The sequence below is a fragment of the Haemaphysalis longicornis genome, unplaced genomic scaffold (assembly GCF_048455015.1).
Source record: "Haemaphysalis longicornis isolate Haplotype H1 unplaced genomic scaffold, Haemaphysalis longicornis Haplotype H1 scaffold_3, whole genome shotgun sequence".
NCBI lineage: Eukaryota > Metazoa > Arthropoda > Arachnida > Ixodida > Ixodidae > Haemaphysalis > Haemaphysalis longicornis.
In genome coordinates, this window is record NW_027526335.1 from 82,675,106 (window position 1) to 82,693,865 (window position 18,760).

Genomic DNA, 18,760 nt, shown 5'->3' on the forward strand with positions numbered 1-18,760 from the left:
TTTCGCCGCAGGCAACGCGCTGATGTACGTCGGTGGTAACGCATTGGGGTCGTGCTCTGGAAACCCTGGAATGGGGTCACCTGGGAGCAAAAAACGAATTTCAAAAGCACGATCTAGAAAGTTGCGCCGAATAATCGGCGCCAAAAAAGCTGTGGGGTTCGCCCCTATATATATATATATATATATATATATATATATATATATATATATATATATATATATATATATATGGGCGCTTGGGGGTGGCGCTCGCTACCACCCCCAAGCGCAGGAAACAAAAACACCTGAACATAAACACCGCAGAAAGTGGAGGCTAAAGTAGCCCTGCCGGTAGCGTAGTGGTTATCGCACCAGACCGGTATTCTGGAGGTCGTGGGTTCGGATCCCACCTGGCGGGCATTTTTTCTCCACTTTCTAATTTTCCAAATTCTTTATCTTGAGCTACTACATCCTCCCCTTTGCTTTCCGAGGTCTTCTTGACTGCCAATTCTTATTTCTGTCTTATATATATATATATATATATATATATATATATATATATATATATATATATATATATATATATATATATATATATATATATATATATATATATATATATACTTGTTACTGCTATATATATATATATATATAGCAGTAACAAGTATTCCATCAGCCATTGTGCAGCAGTACCTGAGTAGTGCTGTTTGAAAGCAAAGGTTATATGCAGGGCTAGGCATTACAGCTTTCCCCTGCTGCATGAGAAGCAAAACGTGATGGGGGTCCTGTTTGGCAGAAACACGTTCTAGCCCAGCGCGGCTTTCGGCAGCCATGCAACGAGGGGCACAGTTCATCGTAATGACGCCACCGGCCAACGCTGCCAGCCAAAGTTCCCGCCATAAACTATTTACTGGTGCAGGTGAAAAGCAAACTTGCATGTCGTAATTCCCACCATATTACCGAAAGAGCAGCTCCTAAAATGCCAGAAACAGACGTATTTCCTATCTTTCAGAGTAGAGGGCAGCTCAACGAACGGGGCGAAGAGTAGACGAGACAAACACAAGCGCTTTGTTGCGCTTGTGTTTGTTTTGTCTCCGCTTCGTCTTGTTCATTGCGCTGCCCTCCACTCTGAAAGTTATGTACCAACCGGCTCAAGTTTCAACTCTTCTGAGCTATTTCCTATGCATGAGACGACGCTAGTCGTAAACAAATGTACTGGAACAGTCCCGCCTGCCTCCCACACTTTTCTATATTTCTTTCGTTTTCTTCTCTGTTTTTTTAAATTTGTAACTTGACAAACGGCTTATGACTGTTGAATTTTCTTTGTTTATTATCCTACCTAGTTTTTGCCCTCTTTTCCAAAATTTATTTTCCTCTTCTTTCGCTTAATTCTTTGTGTTGCCTAAGATACATTCTATTGTTTCTTTAGTTACTGTTGTTACGCACGCACGCGCACGCACATGCACACGCACGCACGCACGCACGCCCACACACACATAAAGATACACAAACAAACTAACAATCACACACACGCACACAGTTTTTACACATTTGTGAACGCCTCCTGCAGAAATGGGTATGTTTTAGCGTCCATTCGCCAATTCAGGTTATCTATTGAAGACGGCAGCTCCACTTCTAAAGCCCCCACGAGGATTACCTTAAAATTTGGGCATCTACTCTTCGACAATTTAATGTTGTCGCGGCATCAGACAGCTGCTGCAACGCTTTAGAAATTTCACCTGGACGCGAGGACGTGTACACGCCGTGTCATCGGTCCACAGTGTGGCATTATTACTGTGAGTAGTGTCGTCACGCTTCCATCCGCCTCTGAGACGTCTACTATGTGCCTCAAGAAACTGTTACCGCTCTAATGAAAAGCGTAGCGATGCCGCGCAGGCATTCTTCATACAAGCCACGCAGCCCTCACTTGTTCTTGCACGAGCAGACTTGTGTGTTTGTAATAAAATACTGAAAGAGGAGCTCCTCCATAGGCATTCAAATGGCCTTGTTACCGAGCTTTAACCGGGCAGAGGGCGTGCTGTGGTGTATACGAATGCGTGTCCTGTTCTCGACAGCGTCTCGTTTCTAGTGCCCCAGGGCACAAATACCTCGCCGTGCGCATAAAAAGAGGTCCCAGCAACCAAAATGGAATGGTTGGGGAATCGATCGTAAGGTGCATGTGGAAAGCTGAGCTGCTGGGTAAAGGCCAAATGAAAGATCGCCATATTCGTCTTTGTCGATTGGCTGATCTGGAAAGACGTCACAGAGGTAAGGCTTGAGGCTTTAAAAAGTAATTAGTGAAAAAAATGTCCCCCCGTCCTACCACACCGAGGCATAAACCGCATCAGTTTCTTTGAACAGCAAATCTGGCATTTAGTCTCCTAAACAAAGGATGTGTAAATATGATACCCTTGCCGGAGCAGTTCTTTGAACTTTGAGGAGGCTTTTGTATTTTAAATTAGAATAGTTTTATTCTAAGCTTTGCACAAATAAAGAATATAAACCGCTAGACTTTCTTTGAACAGCCAAATCTCGCAGCGAGTCTCTGATAGGATACGCTTGGCAAAGCAGTTCGTTGAACTTTGAGGCAGCTTTTGTATTTGAAAAAAAGAATATTTTTATTCTGCACTTCACGCAAATAAAGCAGTGAGTTAGGACAAAAGATATTTATTCAAAATTCATAAATAGGCCTGAGGAAAACTAGGACTTACGCTGCTACGCTCTGCGAATTTAGACTTGCTGGAAAAGAAACTTCCCCAGGACGTATTCCATTGTGCGGAAAGCTGTATATTGCGCACTTGGTTAATATCTGTCGTGGACATTTGAAGTCAGATTCACACGAATACTGCAACTTGATACGTTTGAAGACAACAACAACAACAAAAAAACTCTCGTAGTGATGTACGCTTTGAGCAGGAACTCTGTACCAGTGTTTCTTTCAAACTTTATAAACAATGTTGTTAGTTTGTTTTCGGGCTTTTATTGCTTTATTAGCGTAATCAATCAATCGACCTGAAGCTTACTTCGGAACGAGCGAGTGCAAAGAGCTAAGAAGGCTTACTCTACACTTTCATTTCTCTTTTTTGGATACGATAGGCCGTCCGGGAATTCCTGTTAACATTTTTGACGTCTTTATTTGCGATTAATGCCAGGGAGGAAGAGAAAAATTGACATCCGTCTTTACGAAGCAATTTGCTCTTCTCAAGCGTAGTCAAATTTTCCTTCACGAAAGCCAGGAACTTGCTGCACCCTAACGCTTTTTTTTGAACTGGTCGTCAAATGATGGCACGTTGAGGCATTGCTCTCCCAGTCGTCCAATCGCGACTGGCTCAATTATTTTCCTAGCTAGTGTATCCGAACATTTACCAATTACGCCGCAATTTTCAAACGGGTTCGAAAGCGCATGCGTAGCATTGGATAGCAAGCGGGACCGTCTCCCGTCTTTTACGCACACTTGTTGTGTTCACATAAACAAAACGTGTATTGTACAAATAACGACACGTATCGAAGCGCAGCAAAGACGACGACAGGAACACAGAACACGACACACAGAGACGACACACAGCGTCTTCTGTGTTCGTGTCCTCGTCTTTGCTGCGCTTCGATACGTCGCTGTGTACCAACTCGCCCAAACCAATACTCTCCTGTACAAATGAAATGATGATGCTGATGTTTGAATGTTAATTGCGCAAGGCCAACTAGGGCAAAGATACAGATAAAAAATGTCCTCATGTACAGTGCGCAACACCCTTGTCTATAACACTGAGTTTAACTTGGACTGGTTATCTCTCAAAACTGCGGACTCAAACTTGTCACAAAAAATGTTGAGGTCAAAATGTATGGTCAATACTTCAGAATGAAACAATAGTTTTCTTCAAATGCTTTTTGGCCGAGGCAAGATAAGGTTATAAGTACGAAACCTGTGTTATAGACAAGCGTGTTGCCCAATGTACGTTTGAAGGGATACGACAACGATGTCAAAAAGATGGGAGATGTTCATCTCACCATCACTGGGGCGCATCTACTTGCGAATATCAGTTTGATAGTTGCCGTGTAATTGGTAGCCATTTGGACATATTCACTCGGCAAAAACTTTGCCTACCCTTCCTGAAATAAGTTGCGAGAAGCGCGAAATCTCGCTGACATCACAACTGCATCAAACGTGCGTCCAAGCCTTCGCTGAAAATGCGTTCAATGCGTTTGATCGGTCCGGATGTAGTTTTGACCATCTGGGGATCTTTAACGTGAAATTTCATGCACGCGGGGGTTTGCGTTTTTAAAGATCACGCCTAATGCTTGAAATCGCCTGCTTGTTCTTCACGTATTTTATATGCCATCGCTGCAGTGATTTACAAGACAAGGTCTAAAAAATTACTGCAACGACTGGCGTCGCGTTCATAATACTCGCAGTAAGGCGTGCTTTGCGCAGCGCGGCGGAGCAGCCGGCTGACGTGATGAGGGGCAGCGGCAACTTCCGTTGTCGTTCTTCAGTTGTACCCGAGTATATTTGATGTCTGCCTGAGGCAATTTGGTTTTGAGGCAATAGAAAGAGTCGCAAATAATAAACGCTAGAGAGACTACGATTTATCAAGAAATAATACGACCTGGTATTGGCCCTGTTCGGTAGAAGACTAGCAATTTCTTTGTATACAATGATATTGGAATTGAACAGTCAAGACGTCCCAACACTGGCAAATACACTTTGACCTACTTCAAGAGCGTTTTTCAAAATGTTTTTAGCAGCCCGAGAGATTTTTAATGGAAAAGCGGGTTTTAGAGCCCACCAGCAGTGTGAATTTTACGGCGTACGGAAATGCAGCTGCGCAGGCATGTTTACCCGTTGGCTCTTCACTATGAGAGTGATCTGCTCACACTGGCGTGTTCGATGTCCAACCGTTGCGTTGAATATAGAGTTGAATTTTATTGTGCTTCTAGAAACTAGGGTGCGACTGTTCATGTTTGAGGAAATCTGTTTGGCGCGCACGCGAGCGTAGTCTAAGAATCAGCCACCATCTCCAGATTTTAAGTGCGAATGCACTTCTTAAGCGAGCCTGAAGCGTCCGCCGCCGTCCGCATTCCGCCGCCGTCCGCATAGCAACAGCTGCGGGTGCGCGCGCTCCTCGTCTTCCTTGGCAACGGGGGGAGATGGGCGCGCGCTGCCAGGCCGCTGAAATGGAACATACCCACGTGGGGGATTGGCCAAAGGAGTACTGACACGAAATTTCAAAGCTGAGATCCGCTCTAGCAATCAAGTACAACGACAACACAAATAGGTGTCTGTGAATAAATGCATCTTTCTTTCTTTGTAGTTGTGTGTGTCTGTGTGATCTCTCTTTCGCGAACATTACAGTTGTGTGCGTGTGTGTAATCTCTCGACTACTCATTAAGATCACGATATCCACCATAATCGCGCAATCAACAACCATGCATTCGCACTTACACACTCTCCCCCTCGGGGAAGTGCGAGGGAATTTTTTTAGCTTCAAAATTTGGCCTCTTTTTACTGAGAATGAGCGTCTCTTTCTACTGGGGCTTGTGGTTGTTTACGGGGAGTTGGTTGAACTAGAGGACTAGGTTGAATCCTACAGAGTTCCGAACAGTAAGGGCTGCCCGGCAATGTGAATGAAGGTCTCAACTTGCAGCCGAAAACAAATCTTCAGGCTAGATAGTGTTCATATAGGGGGCGGTATTGAAAATAGGCCTTGAAAATAGGCGTTTATAGGCTTTTGCAAGCATTTAGGTACAAGCTCCCCAAAAGGCACTATAAAACTACTAGGCACTATAAAACTACTATAAAACACTTCTTAACCTGTAATTCATATTCATATATCAATATGGCGCGATAGGACTACAAGGAACCGATTAGATATTTGCCTACAACCCCGTCTCTAATAATGAGCTAGTGGAATCCGTTTTCCCGTGTTTTGCTCCTGCTGTTCGCGAACCTGGGCCATTATATTTTGTGCATATAAATGCACGAAGGGCACTGGGATATTTATTTGTCCGTAATGGGTGCAGCGATGACTTTTCACCTCTGAGTAACTCGCCTATTGAATCGAAATATAGAGCAGCTTGGTTAAAAAAAAAAGCTTTTGACCACAAACTGTGCAACTTCCTGCGCTGGCCTCATATCTTTGAACGCTGCGGCCGCGTGCCCACTGTTGCCGCAACTGTCGTAATAACTTTAAAGAATATTGCTATTTCACGTATCAACCAACAAAACTGCGTGACACGCCGTTTTTTTTTTTACGTCCATACATCACGATATGGCTTTTGCGACGGTAGTCTGAATATAGCGTGACACATAAGCATTTTGTTTAGCGTATACGCCTCGATAGCAGCAGCAAAACTCCCTTTCAATAACGTCACGGCGTCCAAGAAGATGGCAGCGCCTAAGGGCAGATGTAATTTTGTTCGCTTTGGTGCTACGCCAGCGCCAGTTCCGGGATTGTAAAAAAAAAAAAAGAAAACCGAACGTCAGATGGTGCTGTTTCTGGTAACCTCTTTGAGGACAGCCCGTCATGACGCGAACAGTATCAAGCACACTCACATCACTTGGGTGACTTCATCCGAAGCGCGTGGCCGCCGAAACTCCCAAGTTCAATCCGAAGTTCCCGCCGGTGGTCCGCGTTTCAATTGCCGCCCACTTTTACCTTGCGGCTTTTGGGTATTTTGATGTGGTTGCAGGTCTGCATTACACTGCATTTAATTTTGTTTTAGTATTCCTATCCCGTCCTCCTGCAGGACGCTGAAGATCACCAAATTACATTTTGATTCCTTCAACGACCTATCCACTCCACTCGGGGACGCCAGCCGTCCCGACCTTCTATGGCTGACTTATATTTGGAAACCTCCAGTGATCCGCTCTCCAGCTTTTTGCTCTTAACCTTTCAGTTCCGGTGAAAAGCGGGAAAAGAAGAAGGATCGCCCAAGGTGAAACCCACTAACAAGTACCGTAAACTAGAATGTGTGGGCGATCAGAAAGATACCCACCGCACCGGCGGTAATGATTTTTCACCCAAGAAATGATCGCGTTCTCCTTCTATATTGCCGCGAACCATACATTGGGTTTGTTTATTTGTGTTTTGCTTTTACCGCCCGGCTGCGCCGGTCTGTGTTATCTCTGCGCCTTGGGAAGCGCGTGTTCTATTCTTTCTTTCTGTGCCGCATGTGTTATCTGTTGTGATAGGAAGAGCATTCCGATCTAACGTGAACAGCCCAGAATAATCTTCTTGGATCTACTATGTTCTCGATGCGAATCGACGTTTCGAGAACCACGCGCGCCAAAAGATAAAAAGCCTGCAGTGCGGACGCCGGGGCATTCGATTCGACGACACTAGCCTGTGCAAGTCACTTTGTTGACCGCTGCTTCGCCGCCTCTGTATGCTTTTGAGTTGTTAGGGGAGCACAAGTTCGCTCCAATAAACGTGTTTCTCATTCAAGACAACTGCATCGTCCTTGTCTTCGTGACAATATGTTGCCTCAGGCGACATGAGACTTTCTAGCAGCGCCACTTCATTTCCTTCAATTCTGGGCTCAATAGCTCTTGCCACCCAAAAGGGATATCCTTACCGCCGGCCTGAATTTACTAACGTCCTCCCAGGCGGCCTCGTATGTCCCTTGGCTTGTCCCATGGCCTCACTTTGACTGTCATCAATTTCTTCTTATTTCGAAAGACGAAATTAAGAAAACGTTTGGGCTCCACTGCTGAAGGCACGTTTGAACGGAGTGATTAGGGCCATGACCAGAACTCTCCCGAAGAAACTTTGGGCCAAATAAAAAGGGGCTTGGGTTACAGCTATCGGCGTGACTTGGATGCGACTGGGGGAGATCAGGGGACAGATCAATTTTCTTGTTTCTTTGCTAATAGTACAGTCACTCCACCCCCCCCCCCCCCCCCGGAGTTATTGGGGTGGTATCAAAATTGTTGCACAATTGCTATGATGTAGTTATTCACACAATATGATCGTAACAATACAGATTACGAGACACTTCGTGTAAATAGTGGCAATGCCGGCTTTATTATTGTACAAGTTTTAATGCGTAGCGTTCTTTGACGAGTATCCCCACAGACAGGACCGTGTAACGCCCTGCATTTCCACGATAATGCAGATTTCGCGGAAGTTCCACGTTTAATCGTTAGAATGCGTAAATGGAGATAATTGGTCAAACAGAGTTGTGAAAAACCGAACAATAAGAAAAATACAAAACAGCAGAAATGGCGAACCGTACGCCCTTCTATTAAACACAAAAATGCTCATTCAGAGAAAGTAACAACTGTAATCGCTATATTAGCGTAAACGGGGATAATTCGTCGGACAGAATTTAAAAAAACCAAAACTATTTCTTGTGAAGAACTCGCATTAAAGGGACACTGAAGTGAATTTGTCAAGCTCCCGTTTTTGCTTGCACTGCGTAGACTGGCTCAAATTATCACACTTTTCATTGTTTATCCGGTTGACAAATCGGTAATTATTTTACAAAGCGCGAAAGAAGAAAAACTATCATGCGCAGTTTGCGGCGGCCGCACCAACTAAGGCTGTGACGTTGGGAGGAGGGGTACCGTGATTGGACGCTACCCAATGTTAGCAATCAAACAAGTTTCGGTTTCGGTTCTGTAAAACACAACCGATGTCGTTGTTGAATGGGCATTCTGAATATCTCAGTAATCATCGTACCGCGCTTCTGCCATGTTGTCGGCTGTAAAATGCATAAGATAAGCCTCCCAGGACGGCTCGGAATCGTAGCATTCACTAGCCGAGGCCTACGCAGTGCATGAACGCCGTCCGCGTACCCGCAGACGCCCAAATGTCATGCGCTTTCCCCCCATATTTGGAGCTTGCCTCGCTCATGCTTGTATCGTAAAAAGCGTGTTCGCACCAGGCCAAGGGTCTGTTGATTCTGGCCTGGGCCCACTGCCTACTTGCAGTCGGTGCATATGGCAGCAGCACGCCAACGAGAACTCGCTTGCGCGCCTGTGCCAGCCTGCGCGCGTTCTGTGAACTAGTTCGTGGAGCAATGAACGTGGCGGCCCAAAGAAAGGTGAACTTAGTATAGAAAACATCGGCGGAAAACGAAAAAGTTAACTTATAAAAAAAAAGCACGCACCCGCGAGGATTCAAACTTGTGACTTGCAAAACACTTGCGAAGACATACCTAACGCTCCAAACCACTCGGCCACTTTTTTTTTTCTTTATTGCCTTCTTTGACAGGATGACAAAACAAAGACACACGTAACTGATAATCTGTACACTCAATACTCAATGCAAACACTAGAACTGCAGCCCTTCTAGGGCAAGCGGGGTGATTTCAATATTCTTTCATTACCAACAATGCTTCAATTGTGGGTAGCCACTCTGGTTTAGAGGGCTGAAGTTTCAGTATCTGCACAAAAGAACCTATTGAATCTTTGAAGTAGTGTCTGATGAGGAATCTAAGGTTCGACGAATTCTCGTCTGGTCGGGTAAAAGGTTCATAGTTAAAACCTTGCGGTCACCGACCAACGGCTTATTAAAAGCGTAAAAAAGAGACGTTTCGGCTTCCGTACGGAAGCCTTGTTCACTGAGCAAATAAGCTCGAAGCACGAAGCTTTTTAAGTGTGCCGAATTAATCGCCCCAGGCATCTTGCATACGTCGGAGGGAGATTGCCGGCATTGTGGTTCATGGTTTTTGCTGTCGTTTGTATAATCAGGGACTCGAGATATCGCCGTGACAGCCATTTCTTCTCTTTGGCGATAACTGATGCGGCTTCCCAGTCTATTTTGTGAGTCGTGGCTTCCACGTGTTCCGCTAGCGCGTTCGAAGCTATCTTCTTGTTTCTGACGTCGTTCTTATGCTCGCGCAATCGTCTTTCAAAGTTGCCGCTCTCACCAATGTAGCAATACTCGCACTCTGCGCACGAAACTCTGTATACTACACCAGGAAACTTCTCTTTGTTGATCCTGTCTTTGACGGCCACCAGCTGGTGCCTCAGCTTGCGCGCAGGGACATGAGCGACGGGAACATCGTAGCAGCGCAACACACGGGCCAAAGATTCGCTCACACCAGGCACGTACGGGATGGCTGCCCGGGCTCGGCAAGGAGGTCCAACGGGTTCTGAAGGGCGTGATGACCGTCGTAGAACAAACGTTTTTACGCTTTTAATAAGCCTTTGGTCGGTGACCGCAAGGTTTTAACTATGAGTGTCTGATGAGCCTGGCATCTGGGTCGGAGTACCGTACCGCCATCCTGTTTCTCCAAATGCTATGTAGTCCATACAGCATAATTGTGTCAAGCGGCACACCGTCCTCATTTTCAAAGTTCAAAAACCTAATACCGTAAGCATCGACAGGCAAATCTTTTTTGAGTGTTCACTGTAGGATGTCCCAAAAGAACACCGCTCCCCAACAGTCCAAGAACACGTGCTCAATTGTTTCTGGCTTTCGACACAGAAAACAGTGCACACCCCATGGCACAAACCATCCCTTTTCCTCCATTCCAAGTCTTGACTTCCAGTGTTCCAGTATGGAGTTTAAAAAAGAAAGATTTCACTCCACCTGGGACAGTCATTCTTTTCACTCGGTTAAGTACATCTCTCTCAGGCCTTAGATTACACTTGCTGCGGTATATTGGCACTGGCAGTACACTCTTGACGATATCTTTGTACAGTTTCTTCCGACTCACCCCGCTTAAGTACTCTACAGAAAAACGCACTGAAAGAAAACGGTATGACCACACCACCTCCTTAAAAAATTCACGTACAGAATTCCCCTCATGTACTCAGAGCTCACAACCAATTCAGGCAAAAGTCTTCCAAGTCGCAGCTGACAGACCGTCCTACGAAACGCGTCTTCAATATCACGAAGAAACAGAAATCTATTGACCACTTGCCTTAAAAATAAGTGCGATAAACCAAGTCCGCCTTCACGCACTTTACGAAAGAGGTTCGTTCTGTTCGTTCTTTCCCATGATGAACTCCAGATAAACACGGCGAACACACGATGAAATTCCTGAATATTAGCCCTTGAACAATGCAAAACTTGCATTACATACCACAGCTTGCTTATAAAAAACAAATTGCAAACTGTGGCTCTCGCAAACATTGATATACCCCACCGTTTCCACTTCTCTGTCTTTTCTCGAAGTTCCTTGAGTTGCTTGGCCCAGTAAGGGTCACTGTCTTGATAACTGTCTAGTAGCACCCCCAGGTGCTTAACAGGACTCGTGACCCACTGGATGTTGGCGAAAACGCTTGGCGTGGACTGCCATTCGCCATGCCAAAAGCCTAAGCATTTAGACCAGTTTACTGCACTACCGCTAGCCAAGCAAAAGTGTTTCACGGTTTGTACTACCTCGAGAATGCTTTCTTTAGTAGTGCAGGATACTGCAATGTCATCCGCGTACGCTAGTAGTCGAACTTCCGTCATTTGCAACCGAAAACCTTGAATGTTACTCCTTTTAATGACACTTAAGCAAAACGTCTCAATACATATGCAGAAAAGGAGTGGGGATATCGGGCATCCTTGCCTCACTGATCGCTGCACCTGAACTCTTTTTCCAACTGCCTTATTAAATATAAGACGGGTTGTGCATTTACTGTACGCCATACGCACTCCGTTTCGAATAACTTTGCCGATATTAATGTACTCTAAAATTTGAAATAAGATATCGTGCGGCACACGATCGAAAGCGTTCTCCAAGTCAATCTAGAGCTTTGCGACCCCAGATTGTGTGGCATCACAACACTCCAGAATACAACGCGCCTTATGTACATTCGTGAATATAGTCCGCCCTCTGATCCCACAAGTCTGGTGTGAACCTACAATATCTTGCATTACTGTTTGGAGCCTACTAGCTAATACTTTCATTAAAATTTTATAGTCTACATTTGTTAAGCATATAGGCCAGTAAGATTTCACATCTCTGAGTTTGACGGCATCGTCCGTTTTGGGGATCAGTACAGTGTGTGACGTAGAGAAGGATGGGGCTAGTGCGTCGAGATCGTATGCCTCATTAAAAACCATTTGCACCACCGGCGCAATTTCATTCTTAAATTTCTTATAAAAAGCAGCCGTTAAACCACCCGGTCCAGGGGATTTACCAGGATTTAGATTCTCTATAGCTTTCACGACTTCATCAAGAGAAATGGGGATTTCCAAGTATTCTTTTGTTTCTTCATCTAATCTGGGCATTAACTTCAGAAAATCTCGCTTAAATATTTCACAATTAACTTCATGTTTTGCGAAGAGCTCACTATAGTACTGAAAAAAGACAGTTTCTATAATGTTTGTATCACGAGTAATTGTTCCATTATCTTCTATTTCCACGATTTCATTGCGCCGCGCATGCCATTTTTCAAGGCCGAAGGCTCGTTTGGACGGCATCTCCCCCGCAGTTATCTTTTCAGCCCTTGCCCTTACAAGCGCGCCACGGTACCGCTCTGTGTCTATCGCTTCAAGTTTTTGCTTTACTGTTCGTATGTCATTTTTGTACTCGCCAGGTCTCATGCATTCTTCGGCTAACAAGGCTTCTAAGTTTGCCCGCAATAAGGCCTCTTGCTTTGTCGCCTCATGTTTTAGTAGGCTCGATCTTTCAATTGCTTTGATTTTTACACTCTGTTTGAAGAGTTCCCATCCTTCACAATGGCAGCTGCCCTCATTTTTCAAACTTTCTAGCAACGTAAGCGTATTAGCTACGACCACGTCATCTTCTAAAAGCTTCCCATTTAGTTTCCACCCTTCCCAACTAAAGGCATTCTTATTTTTTGTTTTCCTTCCAATGCAAAACAAAACCAAGCAGTGATCACTGAAAGTCACCGGACAAACTTCGTATTCTCGACAATCTGGAATCCATTCTAAGGATAGATACGCTCTGTCCAGTCTAGCGTGGCTAGTACCTTGGAAGTGTGTAAAGAATACGGGCCCATTGTTAAAAGTCGCTCCAACATCTTCTAGACCACTTTCATTATTACAGCACTCAAAATAACTGTACTTGCATCCCGAAACGGCGTTGCACTCGTTTTATCGCGCGAAGAACAAACACAGTTGAAGTCTCCCAATAACACTAGGAAACGATCCGATTTGCAATAGTTTCCCACCTATTGGAAATCTTCCTTTCGCGTTTGAACTTTAGTTGACGCATATAAACATATAACTCTCCATTCCTGATTTGACAGTGTAAAGTCACACACAATAAATCTTCCTTTCACACATGCAGTAACACTTTCTATCACAGCACCAATACTCTTTCGAATAAAAAGAAGACACCCTGCCGAATTTCCAACAGCGTGGCTGACACAAACGTTATACTGATTTTCGAACCGTCGCGCCATGCTCTCTATCTGGTCTTCGCGGTCAATTTTAGTCTCTTGAACAGCAAAGACATCGATGTCCTTTTCCGTGGCTAATCGATATAACTGGTTTTGCTTCTTTTTCGTCGCCAGCCCTCTCACATTAAGCGTAGCAAATCGCAACGGTTTAGCTACTTCTACTGGCATAATTGATTAGCGAAACCAGGCAAAGAGCACTGCGCTTACCTTTCTAATTACTGCATGTGAGTCAATGACACTGAACCAGATCACTTTCCGTCGCGTGAAAGCGACGACGACCGTTGTTTGTTCACATTTCTCTTCTTCCCGACGACGACTTTCCACTTCTGCTCTAGGTGTCGCAGCCGTTGCTCATCTGTCATATCCGTAGTTTGCTCCCTTCGTCGCTTTGACGAGCCTTCTTGGTGCTCCATATTTTCCGCGTTGCTGTCTCGGGTTGCGTCCGCCGTTGGTTCTTGCTGCGTCTGGCTGGACGCGTTATCACCTGTGGATGTGGCGTCCGCCGGTAGCTCCTTTGCGTCTGTTTCTGCCACTTCGCTAACGACAGACTCCGTTGTAGCTTTCACGTCGGCTTCCTCCTTGACCTCGTTCGAAAAAGCTGAGGCAGCGTTCTCTGCTTCTTCTTCGTCCATCACCAAGTCGGTGTGTTCGTCGTCGGTGCCGCGTCTTGCTGCGCCCGCGTACGAACGCGTACATTCAGCTTGCTCATGTCCGAAACCGTGACACTCGCCGCATTTCGGGACCCGGCATTCCCTGCGAATGTGTCCCGCGGTGTTACAGCGTAGGCACATGGGCGCTCTTCCAGGCACGACCACAAGAGCCGTACCTTTGCCCAGCCGTAGCTGGTGTGGGAGGCAGTCCAAGGTCACGCCCTCTCGAAGAACCAAAAGTACGAACCGAGTCGTCGAGTCGGCGTTTTCAAAGTCCTCTACTCTCCAGCATTCACTGGTCACGTCCTTCACTTCACCGTACGCCCCGAATAAACGTCGGATAGTGTCATTCGTCACATCAAATGACACCCAATGAAGTTTCACGCGAATTTCCTGTCTGTTGGGGTCAACCACCAGACACACCCGGTGCCCTGCGTCCACAATCTTCTTCGCGTCGTCCGTGCGAAACTTCACAAGCCACATGTGTGACATTTGGAACGCGCCAATGCCACTCACCTCCTGAATGACACCTAAGTCCTGGAGCGGCTGCCGAAAATCTTCTATTCTGTACGGTCGTCCCTTGGTGTCACAATGCAGCACAACTGTGCGGTTCATTTCTTCTCCTGAAGGTGTTTGCGGCAGAATAATCCCGTAGTCCTTGGGAACGGCATAAAACGAGTTACCACGGCCTGCGTTGGCCGCTGACGCAGCTCGCTCGGAGCCCACCATTCTGCGTCCGCTCCTATCGGCAACCGGAAGCAGAATCCAAACCACTCGGCCACAGGTGAGCGCTGCCGACCTTGGAAATATAAGGTATATAATGTATAACCAGTTTACACTTTTATTTATTTTTAGCATTCCAAGCAGCTTAGGTGACATTTATTGTTTTGCGCTCGTTCAGTAACCATCCCCCAAGTTTCCACAATATCTCACGTCTAGCAATTGCATTTCTTAGACGGAAAAGCGTTCGCCATGCGTAGTCGTGCTCCTGGCCGCTGTGCTTGTTCGCCGAGCGCAAAAAAGTGCTTCCCGCACCCTAGTTTTACGCTGTACGGTAAAAATATCAGTTTATTTTATTTCCTTAGTACCTATATTGACTTCGCTGACTCTTCTACTGCCTTCAAGAGGCCTTATATTTTCCTACTTGCGTACCAGTCAGCGAAGCGGCGCATGTGCGCTTGTGCAGCGCTTGTGTGAAGCGACCTTGACTTGGGGCTAGATACAGTGTACAAACTAATGAAGTAAAGAAAGACACATTCTTCCATTCACAAATGTGTCCTGGCTTCGTTTCAACTGAGCGAACGAATTGCGACGACCCGTCGGCGGCCGGCGGACGAAAGGCTGGGCCGACTGACTCTGTCTGAAAAGGCCGGGGAGCCATGCAGTAGCGCGGCTAATTGCGAGCTCGGCTCCACCCGACGTCACAGGAAAACGCCACAGGAAATAGGCGAGCGTAAAGAGAGGAGGACAGCATTTTCGAATTAATTTTTCTACTAAATAAAATCGCGTAAACGCGCCCAGAGTGGTCGAAACGTGGCCTGGGGACTCCGGACTACAATTTGCGCTAGTAATCCCGAAATGTTTACATATCACTTCAGTGTCCCTTAAAGACTAGCGGCATATAAATGCTACGCATCAGTAGACAATTCTCTGAATTTCCGCAGATTTTTTTCGTTTAGTATTACAGAACTTGATTATTATACAGCGTTATTATTATACGAGTCATTCTAATCGATATTCCTCACGAAAAAAGGGAACACTACAGTGTTAAACTTTCAGGTTTGAAAAGGGGTGATTCTGAAACCGTGCAAATCCCTTGTAGCGTTAACGAAAGGAATTATTTCTGAAATAATGATGTTAAAATGCCAAAAGAAGAATAAGAAAATAAATTGGCTATAAGTTTCCTAATGCTAATTACGCTACACGTGCTCTGAATAAGAGCTTTGCCCCCAGAGCAATTATAAGCGAATCGGGCAGTGTTTTTTTGCATTATTTCTATTTTGTCAACATTCGCATGAATACAGATACCCAAATATAAACTATATAGCCTACTGCGGGGCGAACGACAGTTTAGTAGCCAAGTAGGCGCCAATATGGCTGTTTTAAAGACCAGTTAACAAAGAGGGTCTTTATTGGCGTTAGCTGTCGTGGAGTCAATGTGCCTGTCCCAACTAAGACAAGTTGAGACGCATAAACTAAGATAACAATGTATGTGACTTTGAGAGACGAGTGCACGTAACATTGTACTGGACACGGGGCATGAATTAATTTTTAAACAGTTTTGCCAAAATTAAATGTCATTGTCACAAATCACGCCATGCCACTGGCGGCGTATAAGTCCGATATTTACAACTGAAACTTTGAAATATATCCTTGTCATACAAAATTAACAACTAAAGACCAAGTACAGAACCTTGCAGTGTACCACAATGAACAGGTAAATCACTGGAACAGTCATCTGAGAAAACAACAAATTGTTCGTGGCGGTGAAAGTAGTCGGGTCTTTTGTCATTGGTTTCTTAAGATTTTGCTTAATTAAGACATTCATTGTTTATGATAAACTCTCTAAAACTGTTTTGCAAAGTTTATAAATATCGCCTCTTTTAGGGAGAGGCACTATTTCCTTGATACTTGTCAGAGAACTGGATATCTGTGTGCGCGCTGTCGCCTGCGGCGTAGCATTTAATACTGAACGCAGTCCCGAACTCCCTCCTCACTTTTGTGGAAGGTAAGTAAAGTGTAGGTTTGAAGCTGCTGCAAGTTCCTCCGGGATGGACAAATCACAACTGCCGTAGACGAACCTTTTGTTTATACACGCACACACCGATTTATGTATAACAGAACTGAAACATATTTCCTTGCTTCAAAATTAGCAATGGTCAATTTGTTAGCAAGCCACAATTATTTCCGATGTCCTATTTGAGACATTTGCATACAACAGCTCAACATGGGAAAAGGAGCGGAGAGAGAGAGAACAAGACTTTATTGAGAATATCCGGCGTGCGGGTGCGGATCAGGCCACGCAGGGCTTCTCCGCACCCTATCTAGCTCGTGGCTATGTAGACCTCGAGGGTGGGCCTGCGTCGCGACGTCGGCTACTAGGTGAGTCCGCTCCCGCGGGAGGGTCCCCCGTTCGCTCTTGCCGGGCCAGGGCGTCCTCGAGCCGCTGGATGGCGAGCAGCTGCGCCGCAGAGTCGGGCGAGCTGATGTAGTCCACAATGTCTGGCGGTAGTGAGTCCGGCTCGGCACCGTCTTGCTGCACTTCACAGCCCCACATGATGTGGGCTAGAGTTGCTGGTTCACGCGCACAAACACTGCACTGCACTTGCACATAGTATCCGGGGCACACGTGTCGGGCGAGGGCCGGCGTGAGCACCGTGCGGGTCTGTAGTTGTCGGAGAAGGACGCCTTCGCGTCTGCCCAGCCTCGGGTGAGGCGGAGGCAGCGCTCGGCGCCCCTCTCGGTACCACGACAGGATGTCGCCGTACGCGGTCAGCGGTTCCGCTTGGAGGCCGACGTCTCCCGCGGTCGAGGCGCAGGGGGGCGCCGCACGGTGCGCGAGCTCGCGTGCGACGGCGTCTGCTGTCTCGTTGCGGTTGGCCGCTCCTCCGGCGATGGGTCCGACGTGTGCCGGGAACCATCTGATGTTGGTTGTGGTCGACTTGAGCGTGGGGAGCAGGCGGGCTGCCGTTTCCCCGATGCTGCTTCTGGCGAAGTTGGTGATGGCCGAGCGGGAGTCGCTCAGGATGGTTGTGGTGTCGGGGTCGCTTCGTAGCGCCAGTGCAATGGCAGCCTCTTCTGCTTGCTCGGCGCCGGGGGAGCGGAAGCTGCAGGCGTTCAGGATGCTTCCGTCCGTGGCGCGGATCACTACGGCCACGAAGGTGTGGGGTCTGTCCGGGAGTTGGGCGACGTCCACGTATACCGCCGTGTTGTCTGTAGCGTACGTCTCCGCGAGTGCGCGGGCTCTGGTTCGCCTTCGCTCCTTGTTGCGGTCCGGGTGGACGTTGCGCGGGAGCGGTGCGACGACCAGTTGTCTGGCAATGTCGTTGGGTATCTTCCTGTGTTCGTGGGTGTCTTCCGAGAGCGGCTCCGTCCGTAGCGGGCGGAGGCCGGCCCGTTGCAGGATCAGGCGACCCGTTTTGGTAGTACCGAGACGGGCGAGCTGCGCGGAGCGCTGGGCTTCGCACACCTCTTCCAGTGTGTTGTGTACGCCGAGAGACGCAAGGGCCCGGTTGCTTGTGCTGTGGAGAAGTCCCAGTGCCGTCTTGTGGGACTTGCGGATGGCTGCGTTGATCTTGTCCCGCTCGTGCTGCAGCCATCGGTGAAATGCGCCGACGTACGAGACGTGGCTCATCACGAAAGACTGCAGCAGTCGCAGGAGGTTGGGCTCTCGCATGCCATCGCGGCGTGTGGAAATCCTCCTGATGAGACGGGTCGCGATGCCCATTCTCGTGAGTAATTTGTCCAGGGCCGTGTGGTTGGTGTTGCCCGAGTCGATGTGGAGGCCGAGCACTCTGAGGCTGCGGACGTGCGGTATGGTCGTGCCGTTCTCGGTGCGGAGGGTGATGTTGCCGGCTTCGCGTTCGGCTTCCTTCCTGCGGTGGCCGGGGGGTGGCAGTATAAGCAGCTCCGACTTTTGCGGGGAGCACCGGAGGCCCGTGTTCTTCAGGCAGGCCTCGATTTCACAGATCGCCTCTTGCAGCGATTCCTCGATGTGGCCGTTGGTGCCGCGCGACACCCAGAGCGTGATGTCGTCGGCGTAGATCGTGTGGTGGACGTGCGGCAGGCGGGCGAGGCGCTCGGCCACCGGGATCATGACGATGTT

General features: G+C 47.1%; 1 protein-coding gene across 1 annotated transcript; it reads right to left on the reverse strand.

The window, feature by feature from the left end:
• Nucleotides 1–13,533: 13,533 nt before the first annotated feature.
• Nucleotides 13,534–14,697, reverse strand: LOC144175299 (uncharacterized). Its single transcript, XM_077704382.1, has one exon. It carries the CDS (start codon nt 14,662–14,664, stop codon nt 13,534–13,536), a length of 1,131 nt encoding a protein of 376 aa, XP_077560508.1. The 5' UTR covers nt 14,665–14,697.
• Nucleotides 14,698–18,760: the final 4,063 nt, after the last annotated feature.

Excerpts from the sequence above, each read along its gene's own strand:
- LOC144175299 (XM_077704382.1), bottom strand. The coding sequence starts at position 14,664 with ATGGTGGGCTCCGAGCGAGCTGCGTCAGCGGCCAACGCAGGCCGTGGT.